General features: G+C 39.0%; 1 protein-coding gene across 1 annotated transcript in view; it reads right to left on the bottom strand.

Annotated features, from left to right (window-relative positions):
- LOC102798111 (uncharacterized) overlaps positions 1–23,853 on the bottom strand; it is a 275,012-nt gene that overhangs the window by 194,163 nt on the left and 56,996 nt on the right. The window contains exons 2-5 of the mRNA XM_087842715.1: positions 20,310–20,402; positions 15,233–15,376; positions 14,361–14,462; positions 7,440–7,540 (exon numbers count right to left, since the gene is read on the bottom strand). Coding sequence (XP_087698841.1) covers positions 7,440–7,540; positions 14,361–14,462; positions 15,233–15,348 — 319 coding nt within the window. The 5' untranslated portion in view covers positions 15,349–15,376; positions 20,310–20,402. The remainder of the gene's footprint in view (positions 1–7,439; positions 7,541–14,360; positions 14,463–15,232; positions 15,377–20,309; positions 20,403–23,853) is intronic.

Here is a 23,853-nt window from a genome sequence, read left to right as displayed (position 1 = left end):
GAATTCTTCACAGTGTTTTGGTCACACACTGCTTCTCATTCTTTAAATAGTAACTTTAATACAGGCGTAGCAGGTATAGTCTGTTTCTGGTGCTGGGAAAATCATGGAGAACGACTGATCGTATTTAAGATCAATACATTAATTAATGGCTTGTAGTCTTGAAGTTAACTCAAAAAGATCACATTTATTAAATCAGCTCGAGCTATTATTGGTATCTGCCATCACACAAACTTTGAAAATGATATGAAATGACAGTTAGACTGCTGTTGGAGATTATGTATGGGGATTTCAGGAGCAGGACCACGCCTCCAAACACGCTGCTCCGGCTGTCATCCATATGGGTTCCCCCAGCAAGCCGATCAGTCTCGTTTCCCTCCCTCTTTCCTCTCCATTCTTCAACTTCTTCACTTCTATTCATGGGGATCTGCCAGCCCCCTTCGAGGCCTTCCCCAAACCGCAGCTCAGTTCATGTCAAAGCTTTGACTTTTACCTACTAACACGCTGTCAAACTTAAAATGAGGACGTGGGCCCAGCGAGTGAAACAAAAAGACAGACGAACAGACAAACTGACCCAATTACATACTTTGTGTTCTACTTTCAATGTGATTTATTCAGCTTCTGTTGTGTTTTCTGTGCTTTTGCAGCATTTTTCTATCGTAGTCAGCCTCTGGTCTGTGTTTTCATTCCCAAAGTCAGTGACGTTCTCGTTTAGTTTGAAGACTTTTCCACTCCCCAGTTGGATCACCTCGTCTAATCAGACCAGTCAGTTGAAGTACAAAATAGACCAGCTCAGCCACTCAGACCTTACCAGCTCATCAGCTTGCTCCTCGTGGCAAACAGACCAGTCTCTTGGCTTATTTTGTAAACTACTGTCTTTGTTCCTTGTTCCAGTTTGTACCTCTGTCAGTCACAGGAGTTGACTAAACCCGCCTTCTTCCATACAACACTGAGATCTCTCACCATACCTGGTGCCATCATAAGCTCCAAGTTGTTCTGTGTGTGGGTTTAATAAATGTGCACCTGAGTTTCACTCTCTCATTTTTTCATTTCAATTTTCAACTGCAGAAGGAAGCTTGACACTAGTTGACAGAAGTTGAGGAAGGATTGCTCTTCGGTTATGGTTTACATCAGCGGTCTCCAACCTTTTTTGCGCCACGGACCGGTTTATGCCCGACAATATTTTCACGGACCGGCCTTTAAGGTGTCGCGGATAAATACAACAAAATAAAACTAGTACCGGTACCGAAAAAAAGAAGATTTATTCATAACACACGTGAAAAGACCCAGGAAAACCGAGTAAACGATAAAAACGATAACAAAATAACGCTGAAAACTGATAAAAACCCTGAAAACTATACATTTCACACCTGAGCCTCAACTCTCGCGGCCCGGTACCAAACGACTCACGGACCGTTACCGGTCCAGGGGTTGGGGACCACTGGTTTACACTGTTATAGAAACAAGGAGAAAATGGGTTTCAGAACAGCTGCTGGACTTGGATAGAGGACTGTGTGGTAAATGCTCACTTACTAACTGGACTGGTGTTGTTCCGTGTGTTTGGGACTGCTATATTCTTATATATATATTAATTTTAAATAACTTCCCTTTGTGGTGGGGCGTGGTCTTCGGTGCTGTGTGGACGCACTTGCACGCAATCACGCCCGCCGTGTTAAAACGCGGGGACTCAGGGGTTGGTGTAGTTTGTGGTGTGGTTCAAGCAAATAAAGATGGCTCGAAATAACGATATGTGGTCCCGCCTTATTCGCGAGTTTCTTTTAGAGAACTGTTTAACCAGTTTTATTACTTTGAGTCATGTAATCTTTTTATTCAGTGCTACCTTAACTTTTATTTCTGGGGAAATTCCATTAATTGTCTTTGCTCCCAGTCTGTTCTTTACACTGCTCTCTTCTCCTTACAACTAAAAGTTAATAATTTAAAGAGCATCGTCAGGCCCTTTAAATCTAGGTCACATAGTTGTTAACAGTAATTCTGCCCCTTAGCTTGGCTTTGTTGGCCACAGGTACACAAAATTAAGTCACTGCATTCTGTTCATCCTGGTGATTACTGCGTGGCTTTAGTGGAGAAAAAATATTTTAGAGTAAAATTAGAAATTCATTTTATTTATTCCAGAACAAATAAGCAGTTTTGTTTTGCCATTTATAACCTTTCCCACAGCGATGGCACTCTAATGCCCTTTGAGGACCCGGTTACTCTGCGGCCTTTGCTTGTTCACACTGAACTAAAGAGAGCTGGTATATAGTAGGGCCACACTGCATGCAAATGGAAACAAGGCCATTTAAAAGCCCCTGTGGAGATTATGAAGAATGCTTTTGCTGATTACAACACTGTGAGATTAATGAAAACATGTGAACACAATTCAATAAAAGCCTTTTTAGGATCACTTTCAATCGCATTTTAATCATGAAAAAAATGTAAAAACACGAAGGATTTCAGTTGATTCTTTGTCTGAACACACTGGCAGATGTGATAACATAAATAGATGTGTGACAGAACCAGGAGAGCATGTTGTGGGATTCTTCTTTAACAATTAAGAGCAGAAGCTTGATGAGACTGGATTCACACTTAAATAAAGAATCGTGCACATGTAGATCTGAAAACAACATCTGTTGTTTCATCTGCTCACTTTAATTGTTTGTTTGTTTTTAACCCTTTAAGACCTACCATAGAACCAAGTCCGCCAGAGCTTATATTATATTTTTACATGCTGTGGAGCCATTTTTGGGAGCATTTCAAGTTGCTATACATCAATACAACCATTATAGCCCAGATTTTAATAATATGTCTGCATTAAGTGCATAGTAATTACATAAATTGCAAAAAAGTGCAATACACTACAAAAAAATTGAAAATCGTTTTTGTTTTTTTAACATATATTTCTAGTTAGAGAAATTTAAGAGGCTTATCCCTCAAAACTGTAAATACAAAAAAGTTGCACAAACTAGTTTCCCACCACAGGAAATTTATTTTGTGTGTCTTCATAGTTTTATTTTTGAAATACACCAATTTTTATATACTGCAGGAAAAACGAAAATAAATATTATAATGCAAATTTGCAAAAAAGCAGCATATGCATCAAAATAAACTATTTCCAGCAGTGCAATATGAGTCCTAAGCATCCCAGAAACCACACAGAAAGTCAGAAAGTCAAAGATAACTTTTAAAAACACCAGTATAGGCTCATGAGGCCCTGATGGTAAAAAAAAAAACTACATTTCCGCGAAAATGACGTCACTTCCGGTTTCGGGCAGGTCATGGATGAATATTATGTTTTTGTTGCTGCAAGTGCTTTTTATGCAGTTTTTGCAAAGCTATATGTGGAAGGAAACTATGACCGAGGACAAGCTGATGGCGTAAGATGTAAGTACAACTCCTCCGGTTTCAAATGCAAAAAATTTTATTGCGCTAGCTCACGTGGTTGCAGAGCTACAGGGATTTAAAAATAGTTACGCAAAACAGAGCGTGCCTGCTCCGACCGGCTTTAAAGGGTTAACTGATTTAAGAGCTGTTATTTACTTGGACTGGCAAAGTTTGAGCTTCAGACAGAAATAATTGTGTGATGGACTGTTCCCATGAAGCGGGGAACACAACTAGATGATAAGGCCAATCTTTTACACACATACTGAATGAAGGTTCCAAAATAATTAGATTCACCTGATGAATTCACCCAAATGACCAAAGACAACTAACAACATAGCTCTGAAAACAGTTTCGACTTGCAGTTTTCAGAGCTGTCTGATGTCTAAAGAAACATTTTGCAGTTTGTTTGAGATTTTGCTCAGTGTCTTTTTCTTTTACCAGGTTTCCTACAGCTGCTTGTGGTCACACTTTGGGTAGCAATAGATTGACTTTGTTACAGAGCTCGACTGATCTTCGTTTTGACAGCAGATATAGGTAACTGTGAAAAGATAACAACTGAGATTGAACGACTGTTGCACAAGGTACACTGCAATTTTAACAAGCCTGCATACTTTGTGCGTGCATCAAGTGGAAAAAGTTTGAAAATAACAATGCATATGACAGGAAAATGGTTTTGTTTGTCACTGAGACGCTATGCATAACACATGTTCTCTTGCAGCTGGAATATTAAGGAGAAAGCGCTGCCTGATAACAAACAAACACTGTTAAATACATTCTTGGTTTTGATCAACCACAGTGTGTTGTTGTTGGGTTTTTATAGAAACTAGCAGGAAAAATGTGACACGTGTTCAGTCATTTATGTGGACTATAATCACTGATGGGAATTTATAAGAATTGTGATTTCAATATCGATGTGACTCATCGACTCGATTCGTTGGGTTTTTAAAGGTCATGTATTACACAGAATGCTTTTCTCTAAAGTAATGCAGTATGTGACTTAGTTATTCATTATACTAGTCATTACTTTGCTTTTACATCATGTTTCTGTGTAAAATGATATGAAACACACGGTCTCATAATTACCAATGAACAATATAAACCTGGAGGCCCCACACACCAACACAACCGTGTGATCCTTCTATGAGTATTTGGGTATGAACACAAAGCAAAGATGAAAACCAACACAAAGGGTGTAAACTCGTCACCACAGTGACTCTACTGTAGAAAAATGAGCAGAGCCTGCAGTCTGACTGCTCATCACTACTTTTATTACCCGGTTACTTAGTGTCAGCATGCTCTGGGTTCTTGGCTAGCTTAATACCTTTGTGTTAGCATGTTAGCAGCTGTTTCTGTCCTGGATGAAGTTTGCATTTTACCACTGTGCGCATCCGTTTGTGCAGTAAAATAAATTAAAATATAATAAATAAAAATAAATCATGTCCATATCGACACAATAGACCATGGAACCCAAAATGCTGGATTCAGAAACAGAGATTTAACTTAGGGCGCAGCTTTTATTGCTTGAGAAACTCTTCATAGCAGTAAACGTGACAAAAACAAACCAAAACCACAAATGCAGGACTAAAGCCGGAGAACAGGAACCGAGAAACTAAGAATACTCAGGACACGAAGGGAGGAGACACAGCACAAAGAGGGTACAATGCAACGCAGAGCAGGGGATGACAGACGACTGAAATACAAGACGAGTAATCAGGAAATGGGAAACACAGCTGGTACTAATTACCCAGACGAGACGGGGAACAGAAGCTGAACACAGAGCAGGACTGTCAAAATAAAACAGGAAGCATGCGGCAGACACAGACTAGACACTGAACAGAGGGAACACCGAGTACAAGGACAGGAAGGACATGAGACATGACTGACTGGGGAGCAAGAGAATAAACACGAGGGCAGAACTAAACCTAAGACCTAGAAATCACAAACCCAGGAGAACTAGAGCTCTAGAAATACAGAACAGAAACCAAAACCCTAAGATTCATGAACCATGATGAGATCAAAAATAAATGTACAAACCTCAAAACACTGGGTCACCGACCCGGGACCATGACATGTCACAGGTGTGGCATCTATATAAAACTCTTCTAGTGTAGACTGACTTAGTCTGTTAAACACAAAAATGCACACTTGTGAGTAGGGATGGGTATTGATAAGATTTTCACGATTCCATTTTCGATTCTGTTTAACGATTCGATTCTTTATCGATCTTTTTTAAAAAAGGAGAACACTAAGGTCGATTAGCTCAGAACTTTGTTTTATATCTTCTCTTTGAACAAGATAGAAATTTAGGAGTAACATGGCCTTACAAACCCAACAGTGAGATCTTAAGAGATCCACAGCCTACGGCTCTTCAATGGGGCGTCACAGAGTCCCCAGGAAAAAAATTGTAAATGTAAAATAATAAAATAAATATTCTTCTGTAGCAATAACAAAGTATAACATCATTTATTCTGTAGCAATTACACAAGAATATCCAGTAATGTCCCTGCCTACAATTAAACACATTCACTTACTGAAAATCATCTGCTGTGGCCAATGGGTTCAAGCCTTTGACCACAAACTGAGTCACTGCTCGCTGACATTGGTCTATCCTGCCTGAAAGGAGACGCTACGGTAGACTGCAGCGAGAACTGCCAGCATCTGAGCCAGACTCTGTCTCATCATGGTCACCTAAACGCACAGTAATGGCAGGTTTGTAATAAGGCAGATCGCGCTAACATAATCTGCACTGTTAGTTGATTATTTACCTGCCGCATTAACGGGAGAGGACGTGCAAACGTTACCGCTGCTGCTGGGTTGAGATTCACGAGTCCGGAGCGGAATTAAAAACACGACATTCATTTAAGGTCATCGCGTGTTTTGTGAGCAAATGCTTTTGCATATTCGTAGTGTTTCCTCCCTTAAATGAAATATCTGCTTTGCAAGTTGCCCTGTTGTCATCCGTTCTCGTAAAGTATAATCAAACTTTTGAGCGTTTGAGCCGCTTAGGCGCCGTGTTTCCTGCCAGGTAAATGACGCTCCACAACGTGGTGACGTCATTCGGGCGACTGGAATCGATAAGTTTGCAAAACCGGCAAACAATTCCAAGGAATAGAAACAGTGGGAACCGGTTCTCAACAAGAACCGGGTTTCGATACCCATCCCTACTTGTGAGCTAGGTTGTTTACAGACCTGGAGTATTTTGTCTGTTTATATCAAAGTGCTTCATTTTCACCCTTGCTTTGATTCATTTGTGTAGCTATGAACAAAGTAATTGCACTCAAGTCCAGACCAAACAAACCAGATAGTCTTGGTACAGTTTTATCTGGACAGTGTGAACGTAACCCAACCTTGATCTTCACCAACTGACAGGTCTGCATTACAAGTTTGGGCTAAAAAAGGCCTCATAGTCACGCATGCTTTACATTCTCGATGTGGATAGGTGCTGTAGATGTGCAAAGGACTGTATGAAGCAGTCGTCTAATGAATGTACATTCGCCGTGTTCTCCAATCGTTAAGAACTCACCAACTTCTTCTTCTATTTACTTTTGTTGCTCCCACCCCAGCCACATCTGCCCGGTGAGCAGACTGAACATGTGGTTTGTAGTAATGAGTTTACAAACTCATTAACTGATTCGGGCAGGAATTAAACAAACTATAGGTGTGAAAACACTCTCAGACGCACAAGGGAGCTGGGGATCAAACCAGGAGAACAAAATCAGTCTAAACAAGTCCAACAGTGACATTTATTTGGTGAGAAAAAAGTTCATCAGTGTTCAGGTTACTGAAAGAGAGAGAATAGTTCAAATGGAGTTCTTCCTTCCCACTGTCACCTAAGCGCTTGCTCATAGGGGCTCATATCATATGTTGAGTTTTCTTCTTGGGTCTTTTATGTATGATTGTAGGACCTTTACCTTACAATCTAAAGCACTTTGAACCATCTGTTGTTGTGATTTTATTGTAAAAATAAAACTGAATTGAATCCGTTTGAGGTCAAGTGATTTACTCCGGTTGTAGAAAAGACACAAAGGCTAAGATGGTGTTAAGGAATCTGCAGGACTTACGAACACACAGTTCTCCACTTTCATAGAAGCCTGGACAACACTGAGAGCGCCGTCTGTACATGGTCCTTACACCTCTCCTGTAGGCGGTCTTGTAGCTGATCCTGTGTAAGTGACATAAACACAGTAAAGGTATTAATGTTAAAAGATGTGTGGCGCAAAAAATGTAAGCTTGCAATGAATTATTTTCACAACAACAGAAAATGATTTCACCAGAACATCCCACAGCAAGCCTTTGAACATTTCACTCAGCATTGTCACTCAAAGGTCGCTTAAGAACACAGTAGTCACTGCACTTATAAAGGATGAGCAGCACTTAAATGTTTAGCGGAGTTTCTCCACTCGTTCAAGGACAAGGATGTTTTCTAATATTTCAGTTTAAGATAAATGAATCAGCTCTCAGATAAACTGAACTAGTGGCTACAAAGCTTGATGTGGTCATCAAAGCTGATTGTTGGGGAGCAACAGAATACATGTACCGACGTTACGTATTTACAATAATATGAGTAACTGTATTGTGTTACAGTTACCGTTTAAAAGGGTGATCATTAGAATGCAGTTACTTTGTTGAAATAAGTGGATTACAAGGTGTTCTTGTCCGTTTCCTATGTTAGGCTATCCTCTGTCTAATTTTGGTAATTTCACGCGTTGCCATAAACCCAAACAAAACACAAAATAAGAGGCTCTAATGCAAGCTTCCTGTTAATTTTGGTGGCGTCAGTTACACAATAGACCCGGAGCCAGCACAATAGTGATGGGATTTCCGGCTCTTTCGGCTCCAAACCGGCTCTTCAGGTTGTTTTGTTGCTTTGATTAATTTATTATTAACAATAATATAAAATTATGCACAAAAGGAATTACTAACGTAAAAAAAAGTGGTTTTATTTATATATGTTTATATATAAATATATACGGTGGCCCCTAGAGTCAAAACACGTACAAACTCCAAAACACATTTCTAGCGTTAACTGAACTTCCAAACAGAGCTACTAGATCACTTAAATTACACAATTGAAAGCATGTGTGTATTGTTTGTGTATTTATACACAGGCACTCATATTTATTCAAATAATTTTAAAAAAAATGTTCATTTATCTGTTACTACCACACACCAAATCCGGTCGTTGATACTTGCTGGCTTGTGTAGCCACTAGGTAACAAAAGCTCAACACTGCCCCCTAGCATCCTGGAGCACTTCTGTTGTGTTTTGTACGTGATTTGAGTTTTTATGTGTTTTGTCTGTAGGGGCCACCGTAAATATACTTTTATTTATTTACTCCACATAAAATGTAATAAATAAATCATATAATACAAAAATCAACTATTCACATTTCAACTTTTAACTATTTAAATTTTCAGCTTTTTCCTTTTACAAATTTAAAGTGAAACAACACAAAACACTGCAAACCACAACACAATTAAATATAAATTAAACTATGAAAACAAAAAGAAGATGCACATTCTCTGTCATATGGACCTGCATGAATAAACTTTCTGAATCCTTTATCATCTGCAACTGAAAATAGTTGTGGATGATTACTATACCTTTCTAATGTGACGTTGTTGTCCCTGCCTCTCTCTCTCTCTCTCTCCCGCTCTGTTCCTGTGCTACTGTGTGTGTAACTACCGCCCCTCCCCCCTCTGCTCAGCGTAAAGCACAAGGCTCGCGTGCGGAGTAAAGCGGAAAAAAAGTGCGAGAGAGAGAGTGAGAGAAAGAAGAAAAAAACCCACGTGACGGCTCGCGATAAGGAGCCGGCTCGCGTCGTTCACGTCAAAGAGTCGGCTCTAAGAGCCATTTCGTTCGTGAATGACCCATCACTACAGCACAACAGAGCCAGCAGTGCACGGGCAGGAATGCATTTCTTACTGAGCGTGCACTGCAAACTCTGTTTGTCAGCAACCGAGCTGCTCTCAGCATCAAAAGACTCCAACCTAAAGAAACATCTGGAAGTAAAAACTAACGTTAGCCTACTGAAGCTAGCTTGTTTTAGTTGTCGTAGCAATCTGGGTTATTTGCCACTTCAGTATCTTCGATGTACTATTGCTGTGTGATGTATTACTATTACTGAAGTAACATCATTACTGACGTTAGTTCCAGTGATGGGAATAACGGCTTTACTAACGGCGTTACTTTTTTCAGTAGCGGGTAATCTAATTACTATTTCTATCGTTACAACGCCGTTACCGTTAACAAGAAAATGCGGTGCGGTCGCGTTACTATTTTTCAACAAACAGACAGTTGAAGCTGTGTTCAGTTTACCGCATCTTATGTCAGTTGCACGGAAGTAGCTGTAAGTAATCTGGGCGCTACAGCTTTAAGCAGCTGCACGCTCCCGCGGGAGGCGATCACTTTCTGGCAGACGATAACTTTTTGACACAACACCTGGAGCTAAGGGGGCAAAAAGAAGAGGGGGAAGTTTTAGGAGTGACGGCGAGAGAGAGAGAGAGAGAGATTTGTGACGTTTAGCGTGTTTGGAGTGTGTACTTAATGTGTTGTCTTGTGTAGTTAGTGTGTAGTGTTGTGGATAGTTTTGTGTTGTGGGTCAGAACAATGAGGCGACTGCTGTGAATACATGAAAATAATAATTAGAATGTGTTAAATTTGCTTAGATGAGAGGGTCGAGCAGTAGATCAGATAAATAAGAAAGGATTTGTCTGTGTGTTTCAGTTCGGCTTAGCTGTAGCCTGAGAGTGTGTAAGTGTCTAGAGAGAAAGGAATTTATGGACACTGGGGGTCTGGTGTCATAAAGAGACAGGAAGCTACAGTTACTGATGCTGATGCTTGTACCTTTAATAAAAGTTTTTAATTGTTATAACTTAGAAGTAGGTTTGCAGGAGACTCTCCACCTGATCTGTAAATGTAAAACAACAAGAGGCCAACGGCCCAGTGGATGCAGAGTGGGGGTCTCAGTGTTTATAATATGTTAACTGTGTTTCCTATGTTGTGTAGAGGAATTTGGTTTAGCTTTGGTGAGGAGATTACTTTTATGACCGGCAGGAAGTCACGTACACAGACACACACACAGTGCTTTAACTGTTACGACACACTCAGACCTACATGCACACTCACTCACGTGCACTCACATACACACAGGCACTCACGTGCTCGTGCATACACACAGACACACAGAGTTTGCAGCGCATCATGGGGGTTTTATGATGGGGTCACTTCTATAAAGCTGACTGTAACTAACAAAGAGGTGGAAGATCTGCAGAGGGACACCGGCCTGGCACATCTCCCCTTCTAGAAGATGCTTAAATGAAGATGAATAAAGATGAATAAAGGTTTTGTGAAATGACTACTAAGTCTGGTGCCGTCTCTGGATGCTTCGAGGAATAAATCGAACCGGGGTGAAACTGATTTCCTAACACTGCTGAATGAAAACAGGACTGATACACCTGCTGCTGTCGGACCTGCAGGTATCAGGCTGTGATGTTCTCCTTCATAGTGGACAAAAATTATTTTTTTGGAGTGGCACAAATAATTTGTGTGGCATCTTATTGAAGAACAGCTGATTGTTCTGTAAATAGATTGAAATGGTTATTAAAAAACGGTAAAATGGCTGCAAATAACTTTGTTTGCAAAACTTGTGCATATGATTTTAAAATTGACCATTTATATTTGCATTTAAAGTTATGAAATATGATCATTAAACATGTTTGTGGATGTTACAGTAAAAAATATCACTTTTGTTATTCAGATTTTATGTTTTTTGTCTGATTTTAGATAAATTGTGTTAATACAGTCTGTCAAAATGAAAACATGACTGTAAACTCAAACACTTGAGGTTCAATTCAATTCAATTTTATTTATATAGCGCCAAATCACAACAAAAGTCGTGCTGGAAAGGATGATACAAGGCAAAGTAAATCATTTTTAAAGGTGACATTTAGAGGGGAAATTAAAAGTAGTCAAAAAGGGCCAATTATACCCTGGACCTCAGAGGGTTAAACTTTTTTTTTTAAAGTAAAACAATAGTTACTTTTCAAGTAATTAATTACTTTTAGAATCTTGTAACTCAGTTAATTTTTTGAAGAAGTAATTAGTAACTATAATTAATTACTTGTTCAAAGTAACTTGCCCAACACTGGTTAGTTCATAGACCGTAGACTTGATGGTTAGCATTAACAACCTGCTAGCTGCAAATAATCATGTATGAGCTAACCTCAGCTAACGCCAGCTAACAATGTTAGCTCGGTGGCGAGTACCCTTCAGTAATAGTAATAAATCACAGCAATAGTACAGTTGTAAAAAACATGACAATATATTAAGTAATCCAAAGTATTCAGAATACGTTACTCTCATTGAGTAACTTAACGGTATACGTTGCAAACTACATTTGGAGCATGTAATCTGTAATCTGTAGTGGAATAAATTTCAAAAGTAACCTTCCCAACACTGCATACTTTTACATACTTTTTCTGAGGTACAGAAAAAGGAACTCAGAAGATGTGATCACAGCTGTGTTAAAAACAAACATCTTGCTTTGAAAGTTTTATTTTATACTGAAGTCTCACTGAGATCAAGATCAGTTTAAAGAGTCCTGAAAGCAAACATGTCAGCACTTCAGTGACGGTCTTTTATTTAGCAATAGTTAGCAGAAAAAACATTTAAAATTATACTTCAGTAGCCTGTTATAGACTATTATAGTTGAGTATTATATATAAGTAGATGTGATATCTACTTATATATAAAATGTGTTTTATATATAAAGCCATAAAGTAATGAGGTATTGACAAATGACTTAAAATGTGATTGCAGCTGTTAGAAATGTACATGAGAAGTTTAAGTAATGCAGTATTGCTGTATTTTATTTCAAATACCATAAATATCTGTCATGGTCCTGGGCCATGTTGGCCCAGCATTCTTAGTTTTCTTGTATTTTTGTATTTTGTTCCTTATGCCTTATCCCCTCCTTGTGTTTCATTCAATGTTTTCCCCAGCCCGTTATGTCTGTGCTCTCTCTCCTCCTGTCTGAACCTCTGTGTACTTCCTGTTTTACTTTGACAGTCTCTCGTTAGTGTTGCTTCATGTTGTGTTCACTCCTGCTGTGTCTCGTTACGATTATCTGTGTCAGCTGTGTTCCCCGTGTGCTCCCACTTCCCTCGTTAACCCTCTGTGTATTTATGTGCATGTCTCCCTCAGTTCAGTGTCGCGTCGTCAACGTCTCCTCCCTGAACCTGTGTGCCTTTCTGTGTTCCCTCGGTCCTCAGTTAGCATTCCCAGTTTAGTTCTGTTTCTTTGTGAAGCCTGCAATAAAGCAGTGATTTTGAGTTCAGCTTTTTGTCTCCGTGAGTTTTGCGTTTGGGTCCTCATCTGCCTCCACACAGCCAGTTCATGACAATATCATATTTTCTATTTAAGTTGTTTCCAGCTGTAGTGGCTGTTGAATCTAAAGCAAACGAGGAGTGTCATTTAAACGAGCCAAACTACGTTCACTTTATTTATAGGAGATACTGATCTCACGGTTTATGGTGACCACACTTGGCAGATTTTTCACATAATACCAGATATTTTTGCTTGAAATAAGTGAAAAATCTGCCAATGAAACAAGTGAAAATTCTCCAGATCCAAGATGCACTGTTTAAAAACAAGTTGATAAATGGTAGATGGCCTGCATTCGTATAGCGCTTTACTAAGGACCCCAAAGCACTTTACACTACATTCAGTCATTCACACACACATTCACACACTGGCAATGGCAGCTACGTTGTAGCCACTGCTGCCCTGGGGCGCACTGACAGAGGTGATATCTCACTGAAATGTTACTCTGTAGCTGATTGTGTCACTCTGTCAGTTTAAACCCTTTTTTTAGAAACATATAAAGTCTCTTTGATTCTGACTGTGCTGTCATGTTGCTACAGCAAAGATAACTGTCACATCTAAGGTGTGTAGCATAAATCCTGTTGAATGTGAATAAAACAGTTGAATGTGTTACTATTATTACTTACCAGTATGGTAGCAACTGGTAGACAATTACTACCCAAGTTTTAAACCCAGAAGCAACATCTGTCTCCGTATAGTCCATGTTTACAACTCAGACAATTGTCCCATAATTCAATTTGTTAGTGATATCAGAATCCTGAGCTTTGACTTAACATCAGCTACAGCTAATACGATGAGTTTAGTTTAGTTTAGTCCAGCATTGTTATTCCTGATCAAAAGACTCTGATTAAAAGTTATTTTTAAGATTGTTAAACATTGCTTTGCATTATAATCTAAATGTCACTGAAACAAACAGCTACACTGAATGAAACATTTAGCATAACTGACATGTTAGCAAAATATGTTCATTTGTCCACTGGAAAAAAATCTATATATTATACATCTAAGTCATTGATCATATTTATTTATCAATGAGGAAGGTTATTTAGTTGTTACGTAGCCCCGCAGGTGACATGGGGGAAAAAAAAATTAAGACGGACTTTTGCGAGATCTCGCAAAAGTCCTGCGAGATCTCGCAAAACAAACTCGGGATCTCGCAAAACTTTTGCAAGATCTCGCAAAAGTTTTAGCCGCATGCTTCCCATTAGCTCGAAGCTAACGGGAGGACCTCCCGTTAGCTTCGAGCTAATGGGAGGTCGAGACCCACTACAGCCGGGAGGAACACCGCTTTCCCGGCACATCATGCCTCGACCGCCCGGTCGGCTTCGAGCCAGCGTCCGAAGAATGCGGCTAAAACGTTTGCGAGATCTCGCAAAACTTTTGCGAGATCCCGAGGTAGTTTTGCGAGATCTCGCAAAACTTTTTCGAGATCTCGCAAAAGTCCGTCTTAATTTTTTTTTCTCCCATGTCCCCTGCAGGGCTCCGTAAGAACAAAATTAGCAGATTAAAAAGCTTCTTTTAAAATCCCTAAAATATTAAATGTTAAAGGAATTAAAACAGTAAAATACTGCAAACAAAGAGAGTTGCTTTGTGCATACCTGTGTCTCGTGCATTTGAACCAGTTGAGGATGTCGGTGCATCGGGTGTAGTAAACCTGGTCAAACGGATGGGCGTAAGACTCCTGAACCGTCACTGCATAACTGGAGGAACAGGAAAAAACAGCTTGACAGGATGAATTTCTAATTCTGGATAAACTTCTGTCATTATCGAATACACGAATATTAAATGTAATATATTAAAATACGTTTTTGTATTAACTGCAAACATCAAATATAACATAAATGTAAGTCCAACGTTTTCTTTCCTCAACTAGTCAATAATATCCAAAAGCAATGATCTCATTATAAATACAACAGTTAGAATAAATCAAATTTTTAAATATGAAAATTTTTAATAGCCATTGAGTCATCTGGGGAAAAACATTTACTTTCCTTAAAGTTCACAACCGCTCAGGTTGTTATCAACTCATCTTCCTTACCCTGCGTGGCTGGCAGCGAGCTCACTGTGTTTTCATTGTGTTGAACAAAGGTTACTGAACTGAGTCTAACCTTTAGCGAGAAGTCAAAGCTGTAATAATCATCAGCAGTAATATCCATTTGCACAATTCCTACTGATTACACAGAGACATTATCGATCACAGCACCTGCACTTTCCGTAGCTCTCATCAGAAACGGCATTGTGCTTTCACCCAACATACTGCTGAGTGCTGGGACCACTCAAGCAGTCACATTACCATCTCTCTGAATTTACAGCCTCGATATGTCCCCACGAGTAAACCTTTTCCCTTTTGCATTTGATTATTGGCAAACCCTCAGCGTTGATTTGTGGCAGCAGTCCATTAGTTCACTGCAGTATTTCTTTTGTTAAATATGATTTTGTATATTGAAGAGACTCAACTGGGGGAACGTACCTCTCCCAGTGGCTGCACACATTGGGATCATCGGGGTTTAGTGGTGACACCAGGGAGCTCAAACCGCTCAGGCTGAGCCACAGCAGAGCTTGGGGAGAAACTCCATCGGTACCCATCGTCCTCCTCCTCCCTCGGTTCCTCCTTCTGTCCTCGGGGAAGGAAACGAAAACAGTGAGGAACACGAGTTCACCGTTTATACTTCATGTTTTGATGACTTTTAACACGTCTGTGCTGCTTTTTATCTCTTCTGCACTGGATTTAAAAGGATGTTTTGAGACCAACAGTTATTGAACACCACCAAGATTAACATTTTTTAACATAACTGACAAGTGTATATAATCTACAGTCACTGTAACTGTGTAACTTACAGAAGCAATAGCTTGTGACACACAAAGTGAATTTTAATATTTAAGGAGAATAATGGAGTAGTTCTGAGAGTTTCCCTCCACCACGTACAGGGTTACACAAAACCAGCCTCATAATGATTTTTGCTCTGCTTGTTCTGAGTCTTTGGAGATTGAATTGGGGATAAAATCGGCTCGTCTCAGCTGGGCTGGCTTGTTATAGCAATGGCAGAGAAACATGTTCAAATGAACGGTACGTAGCATATTGAGCAGAATAAGAACAGGTTTTCTGGGGTACAGGAAAGATAACCCTCCTATTCAACGAGCAACAGGAATGTAAGGAAGCCCATAAAGCCCAACAGTAACATCTATAAATCAATCAAAAAAATGCTTTCTCAAACCCTAATATTGGATATAATAGGTAAGATATACTGGTGTCTTTTGAGTGTAAGCATGAGAAGGAGAAGACAGACACATAAAGAAAGGTTACTGTGTTACTGTGTGCTCAGCGTTTTCACATATGATTACATAAACAGTCTACATAAGGATGCAGTTGGATTTGTATCATTCAACTCAACTTTAACAAAGAGATTCATGAAAAACTTCAAAGACACTCCAGTGGCTGATTTTGCATGAGCAACCATGCTTCGTATTTGCTCTAAAAACCCCAAACAACTTAATCTTTATGTATTTATGTATGAAAGTGAACATCTACCATTCACTCTTCCCTCTAAACAAAAATGCTTTGCATGAAAACAGACAGCAACTGTTCAACATATGATTACTTAAGAAGTGTGTTCGAACGAGTGTAAAGTGTAATTACGATAAATATTTGTGATACGTGCTGAAAAACTGACACATGCCAGAACTCGAAGTCAGATTCAAAACAAAAAGAAACAAGAAAAGCACAACGAGGAGTAAATACTGACATTTCTTAAGATGAGAACGATATAACAACCACTTCACAAGGTAGCTAAAGTTGTGTTTGGGGCAATCCACTGTAATTTTCTGTACAGCACAGCAAAGACAGATGAATACATATCAAAAGAAAAGAGCAGAAATGCAGAAATCTCCTGTACTGTGCAAAATTAAATAGTAGAGCAAGCTTGCAGTGCTGAGAACGCCATTGAGGAAACTCAACAACTCATTGTAGGGTTGTGTGTCTGTCACTACAATCATGAAGGAAACTGTCAATTATTCCCTAAAAATGCAAAAATTGCAGGATTTCAGTGCCCATAAATTACACTAACAGTAATTCAGTGTAATTTCTCACCTTTGTTGTGCAATGGTACAAATCAATGCCAAAAAAAAGAGAATATCCAGCACAATGATTACCACGAGTTTTCCTGTCAGTCTAAATTCTCAGCAGCCTGAGAGGATGAACGTCTCCATCCAGGAGCCGACATCCTCTGGGTGTTTTGCACAATTAATGTTTTCTGGGAGCATTGTTGATGGCAGCTGTGGGATGATAGTGACATAAAATCCAACAGCAGACCCTTTCCTCATGACATCAGGCCTTTTCAGAGGCGCACACACTGACAGCCCGGGAAAATCACGGTGATGATGAATGGATAAATGAGTGACGGAGGTGTTGCAAACCAATTTCTCCCAGCCACCCTGTCATGTAAAAGAATGACAATTGAATGTTCGTTTGTGGAGAACTGCTGGAGCGTTCCCATTAGTGTGATATGAGCCGTGCCATGAGAAGATGCTGAGAAGTCAGACGAGCACGTTTGTGTTTTTTACAGGTGTCTGCTATGTGGACATCGTCGCAGACAGCTGTGACTACACCGAAACAGTGAATAATGAACGGACAGTGATGACATTAGTTTAACGCCCACAGCTGCATCACTCACATCCGAGATGAGACAAATTGGTGGAATAACAAGAAAAACATACAAACTTAAAAATGGATGAAACAACAAAGCTACCAGTGATTAAAAGACAAGGCAACTCGGTTTTCTTCCCTCGTGCTGTTTTCTTTTGTAACATGGAGAGCACAGACACCTGCTCAGTAGAAGTGACTCTCATGCTACATGGGTCTGTCACCCAGTTTATTCCCTTCTGTGCTTTTTAATTGATTGATTGAATCTTTATTTTGAACATGTTGAAAAAGTACAACAACATAGAATTAAAAACAGACAAACAAACAAAACAAAAGGAAAACGAGCAACCACAACTACAAATAACTTTCATGTTCAAAAAGGAGCAGGAAGAAGCATGAGCTTATTTAATCCCGCCCCTTTTCCACTATCTAGTAATCAATAGACTACAGAAATACCTCCTTGCAGTTACATTATATGTCATGTGTATTTTTTTTTTATTATTATTCATTTTTTTAAAATATATATACATATATGTTTCTATCTATCCATACATACGTATATACACATACGCACATATACACATTTTCAATAACCCCATTAACACCTCAAAGGATACACAACCTACAGATATATATATATACCCACACCAACATACTGGTGCACCCGCACACACATGAAAATATTAGACAAGAACACCCTATCAAATCTCTGCCTCTTCCCTGTACCCTGTAAAAACCATCTCCTTAAACCGCTTTTTAAACTTCGCCATGCTCGGCTTTATATCTTTACTTAGTCTGTTCCACAGCTTCACTCCACACACAAATATGCAAAAACTTTTTAATGTTGTACGGATACGAGGATGTTTTAAATTTAATTCCCCCCTCATATTGTATCCCCGTTCCCTTTTAGAAAACATTTTTAGAATATTGTCAGGAAGCAGGTTATTTATTGCTTTATATATAATTTGTGCAGTGAGAAAATGAACCAGATCTGTGAATTTTAGAATTTTTGATTTTTGATAATCCCTCCATCACTCTGCTGGTAACATCACAGAGAAACACATAAACCCGCTGGTTACATTTTGTTACTCCTCATTCCAAATGGAATCAATTAATTTCACACAAAACTCCATAAGTTTTTTTTTAATTGCTTAAAATTGTTGCAAACGTATTAAAAACAAAAACAAAAATATAACACGTACATAAGTGTTTCCAGCCTTTGCCATGACACAGAGGTCCATCCTGTCTCCACTGATCACTAGGGGTGGGGGGAAAAATCGATACTGTGTAGTATGGTGATATTTTGTTTGCTAATAATGTATGGATACAGGGACAGCAGAAATCGATATTTTGTTCCAAAAAGGTTTTTGTGCTCTGACTTCAGAGCATGTTGATCCTTTTTCTGAGCAAGAATCCTGACATTCCTTCACTGTCCAAATGTGTTTAACTTGTTTTTGGCAGCAATAAACATGACAGTTTACTTATTTTAATTTAAGACATGTTTTATTTTAATTAAGTTTAAAACTTTTTTATTTAATGTAAAATTATATTTTGTTTTAATTTACTTTCAAATTCTTCAGTTGCTGAAGGGGCTGCATAGTTTTCATAAACTGCATAGTTCAGAATAGCTATAATTGTACCAGATGGTTGATTCAGTTAAGTTGGACTAGACTGTAATACAAACCGTTCAGTTTGTCAACAATCAAACTGAAATGAGAGAAAGACTGAGTGTGAGACTTTGATATTAGAGAAAATGAATATTGATAAAGTTTACCTTTATGTACAGAATCTGAATATCGCAAAATATTTTTAAAAAATTGCAATAATATCGTATCGTGCGTTAAGTATCGTGATAATATCGTATCGTGGGATGTATGGTGATTCCCACCTCTAGTGATCACCTGTCAGATTTTTCGCCTGTGACAAATCCAGTTGGTTGGACATGATTCGGAAAGGCATCTTTCTATATAGACCCATGTAGACTCTATGTAGACTCTATGTAGACTCTATGTAGACCTCCAGTACAGGAATGTTTCAGGACACAGATCTGCGGAACGATGCTGAAACCATTTCTGCCCTAAGCACACAGCCGAGATAACAAAGGAGTGCCCTCAGGACCACTCTGTGAATATCCTCGAGTGGGCGAGCCAGAGCCCAGACTTGAACCTGATTGAACATCTCTGAAGAGATACAAAAATAGCTGTGTGCTCCCCATCCAAAATTAAAGTGCTTAAGAGGATCCATAAAGGAGAACAGGAGAAACTGCCCAAAAAAGGGATGTCAAGCTTGTAGCATCATACTCAAAAAGACTTGAGGGTGTAACTGAAATTGGATTTTACCCCCCGACAAAATGTGATTATCCAGAGTAAAGACCAGGCAGCAGAGCAGAGGGTGGCTGGCCTCTCTTAGCGATGCGGTGAGGAGTTCTCTGCTCAGGCTGCTACTCCCGCGACCCGAACCCGGATAAGAGGCAGAAAAAGGGATGGATGTTTGTCCTCAAATATAAAAAGTACTGAAAAATCTTCATAATCTTGATAATATTTTATGCTCCTTTTCTTTACCAAGATAGTGTGCTTCCTTTCACTTTACATTAGGGCAAGCACAAGGAGTCCTAAAGCAGTCGATCAATAAAGTATTGATACAGAAACCAATACAATATATTTCCATACTGGTATTTTATCCTATCCCATAATGCTAATGCTTATATGTGGCAAAGGTAAACATGACCCAGACCGATCAATATACAGAGCATGACCTCTAACTCTGAAAGCAGTTTAAGTATTTTTATTTTAATATATACCCGAAGCTAAACAAAAAGTAGCATAAGAAGGGTTGAATTTTAAAGTATTGCCTCATTGGATTATTACAAATATCAGAATAATGAAGTGGTACCTATGGTGCTGCTTACCTTGAACAAGGTTGGGTGTGATGGATGGTGAAATGCTGTCAAACAGGAAAAAATGACCCACTATTGGAGGATGGAGGATGGACCTCAGAATGCCTGTTTTAAGACAAAGACATAAAAAAACAAATATTTATTAAATAAATGAAGAAGAAGATTTCATTCATTTCCTTTTAGGAAAACAAGAACAGAAGATGTATGTTCTTGTTTGCTTCGTCTCTCACACTTTAGTTTTATCCAACAACGTCTTAATCATCACCTTGTAGTCAAACGCACCTAAGGACACCAAAACTGCAGAGAACTCACTTCCTCTAATTAATTCAATTTCAGCAGATACATTCGAGCTTCCATCTGATATTCCTTAGGATTAAACTGTAAGATAAGTCAAAACCCTCCAACATTCAGTCAGCAATAGTTTTACCTGAGCTCTGTCATATTTTATCAGTTTTATGAACATTTAAAAACATCAGAACCAAAGAACTACAGTAATGTGAATTAGGATGTGTGTCTGCAGTAAGGCGGTGTGTGGATATACAGAGCTATGGGATAGTTTGACACACTTTCAGTAGATTCTTATCCCTCATAAAGCACCGTCATGTAAGTGTGTAGGTGTCTGATCAGCGCCGAATTCATTCTCCACACATCCAGCAAGATTTATATAGATTTGTCTTCAGCCAAAGGTACAGCGAGGAGTCTTAAAACAAAATGAATGGGTGTGCAGAACAGGATCGACTCCATGCCATGAATAAGATAGCAGCTAGTGGCTAATAACAAAACAATAATGCTAATGCTAGAGGTAGATGGAAAACGTTATTAGCCCTGTCCTGCCTATAGTGTTCATTTAATAGAATAACACAATAGTGTCTAATAATTTCTGTTTCTCTTAAAGTACTAGATTGAAACTGTGAAATAGTCGACCAGGAATTAGACAGAACCCTAAATTATAAACTGAATTTCATCTGCAGTAAATACACAACCTCTTTGGACTTTTTAAACGACTTAATATTTGTACAACTAGGACTCCACTGAACCATCAGAAAACTGAGAAGCTAGCCGAGGCATCGATACTCGTTGCTATGTAACAACATTATTTGTTTATTTGTTGATTTGTAAGGAACCCCATTAGCTTCCACAACAGTGGTTGCTCGTCTTCCTGGGGCCCAAACCATCAAATACCACCGAATAAAATGTTACACAATGAATTGGATGCAAAATATCCACATAATTTGGCTCTTACATCCACAATGAGGTTTTACAATTCTGAAAATATAAGCATGTAAATATTAAAAATTATAAAAAAACACTCAAACAAAATACACAATTTCCATTACAGGTGACATTACCCTCTTACAATATTTACAAATAAATTAAAAACTGCCTAAATAGGCTTTTAGGTGATTTTTAAAATTATGAATAGAAGCCAATTCTCTAATTGCAAAAGGAACTTATTCCACTGAAAAGATGCTTTAAATATAACAGAGTTTTTCAAAAAGTTACTTTTAACTCGAGGAGTTACTAAATTGTGGTTAGTTGAGAATCGTGTAGCATGATTATGTATTTCATCTGGATGCTGCAACAGAGCATGAAAAAAGTGTGGTGTGTTTACCAGTGTTGCTTTCTTTAAAAATACAAGTAAGCCATAGTATCATTTAGCTTGTACAGAAAGCCAAGAAAGTTTATCGTGCATTTTATCAATATTTGTATAATATGAAGACCTTAACACCAATCTGGCCGCCCTATTTTGGACTAACTGTTCAGATCTGTCTTATTAGCTGCTGACCAAATGATTGAGCAGTACTCTAGATGAGCTAATACTAGTGCATTAATGACATTGTAATGACATTAACATTGTAATAGCCATTGACGGATTCTTGTTACTTTAATATGATATACGCACATATACACACACACACACACACACACACACACACACACACACACACACACACATCATGATACTGGTACTCAAAGTGTGTCAGGAGAAAAAGTAGTGTTCAAGACAATGTCTTTGTGCATCTACAGGACGTCTGTGATGGGCTGCTAAGAGAAAAACTGTGGTACTGCACGAGGAAGTCAGGAGCGGCAGACGTATGTGAGGCTTGTGCAGGACATGTATGAGTGTGGTGGGGTGACACATGGGTTTAAGGTGGGAGTGACTCTGAGTCCCGTGTGGTTTGTAGTGATGGTGGACAGGTTGGTAGATGAGGTCAAAGAGGAGTCTAATAATTGTGTTTTTCATCCCTTTGTATGTGATGCGCCTTGATGATGGATAGCCAGTAGGATTGTCTTATATGCATCATGTTCCCTCCATTTAGGCTGGAATTGGTTTGATGTTTAAAGGCACACAGTGATGGAAAAACAACAACAACAAAAGGAACAAGCCTGTTTTGAAAATGTGAGGAGCAGAAAGTGTGCAAGGCGTAGAGAACATGAAGGTAGATGAGTTTAAATACCCAGGCTGAACCATCCAAAGCAAAGCACTGTGCATACGAGTATTATTATGTGAAAGGGATGGTTAACAATGATGAACAAATGATTTGAGGCCCCCTGGTACCCCAATCCAAAAATCACGAGTCTAAAGTAATAAGACAGAAAACATGATATGCAAGAGAAAGAGATATTTCTCCCCACTTGGTTTCACTGTTACATTCAATTCCATTTAAAATCCTTCATCTCACATACAAGGGCTTGAATAATCAGCCCTCATCTTATTTTAAAGGTCTCATAGTAACATATCACCATGATACCACAATTCACTCAGAAGCTGCTGGATACTTGTGGTTCCTCTGCTATTCAAAAGTAGAACCTTCAGACGCCTCTTCTGTGGAACCACCTTCCAGTTTTGGACTTGGGATTTTGATCAGGTGATCCTGGACCCTCCTTTAGTTATGCTCCAATAAGCTTAGGCTGCTGGGGGCTTCCCATGATGCATCGGTACCGGACCATGAGTCGTTTGGTTCTGGGCCGTGAGAGTTGAGGCTCGGGTGTGAAATTTATGGTTTCAGGGTTTTTATCATTAACTGGTTTTCAGGGTCTTTTCCCGTGTTGTATTTGTGCGTCTTATTTTGAAAGAAATATTTACGCGTAACCATAGCGACCAGAGAGCATTAAGGGGCAGAGAGGAGGATGTTATTCTCAATTAGGGGTGGGCGATATAAACGATATACGATAGAAACGATATAAATTTGGCCAACGATAGAGATTTTGACTATATTGCTCTATTGCGATAGCACATGTTGATGATGTCATCAAGCTGCGCCTGTTTTGGTCGAAAGCATCGCAGTGGCTACAACCATTATCATCTGCAAATTATGGCGGGCGACAGTCATACTTTTGAAATATGGGGAAAGCCAAAAGCTGCGCTTCCTCCACTTCCGTAACATTGATTCATTAATGTTGAATTCTCTGCAGCTGCTCTGTTCCCATGTTGTTGCAGTATATTAATGACTAACCTCGTATTGTGGATGAATAATCTCAGTTGTTCTCCTGACTGAAGTTTGACCCGTGTATAGCATCCTGCTATACGATTGCATTTGTCCCTAAAAAGATT

This window comes from Neolamprologus brichardi, chromosome 1 (genome assembly GCF_056152115.1).
Source record: "Neolamprologus brichardi isolate AB-2024 chromosome 1, ASM5615211v1, whole genome shotgun sequence".
Lineage (NCBI taxonomy): Eukaryota > Metazoa > Chordata > Actinopteri > Cichliformes > Cichlidae > Neolamprologus > Neolamprologus brichardi.
The sequence above is the reverse complement of the archived record's forward strand: the minus strand, read 5'-3'. Positions and strand labels throughout refer to the sequence as shown.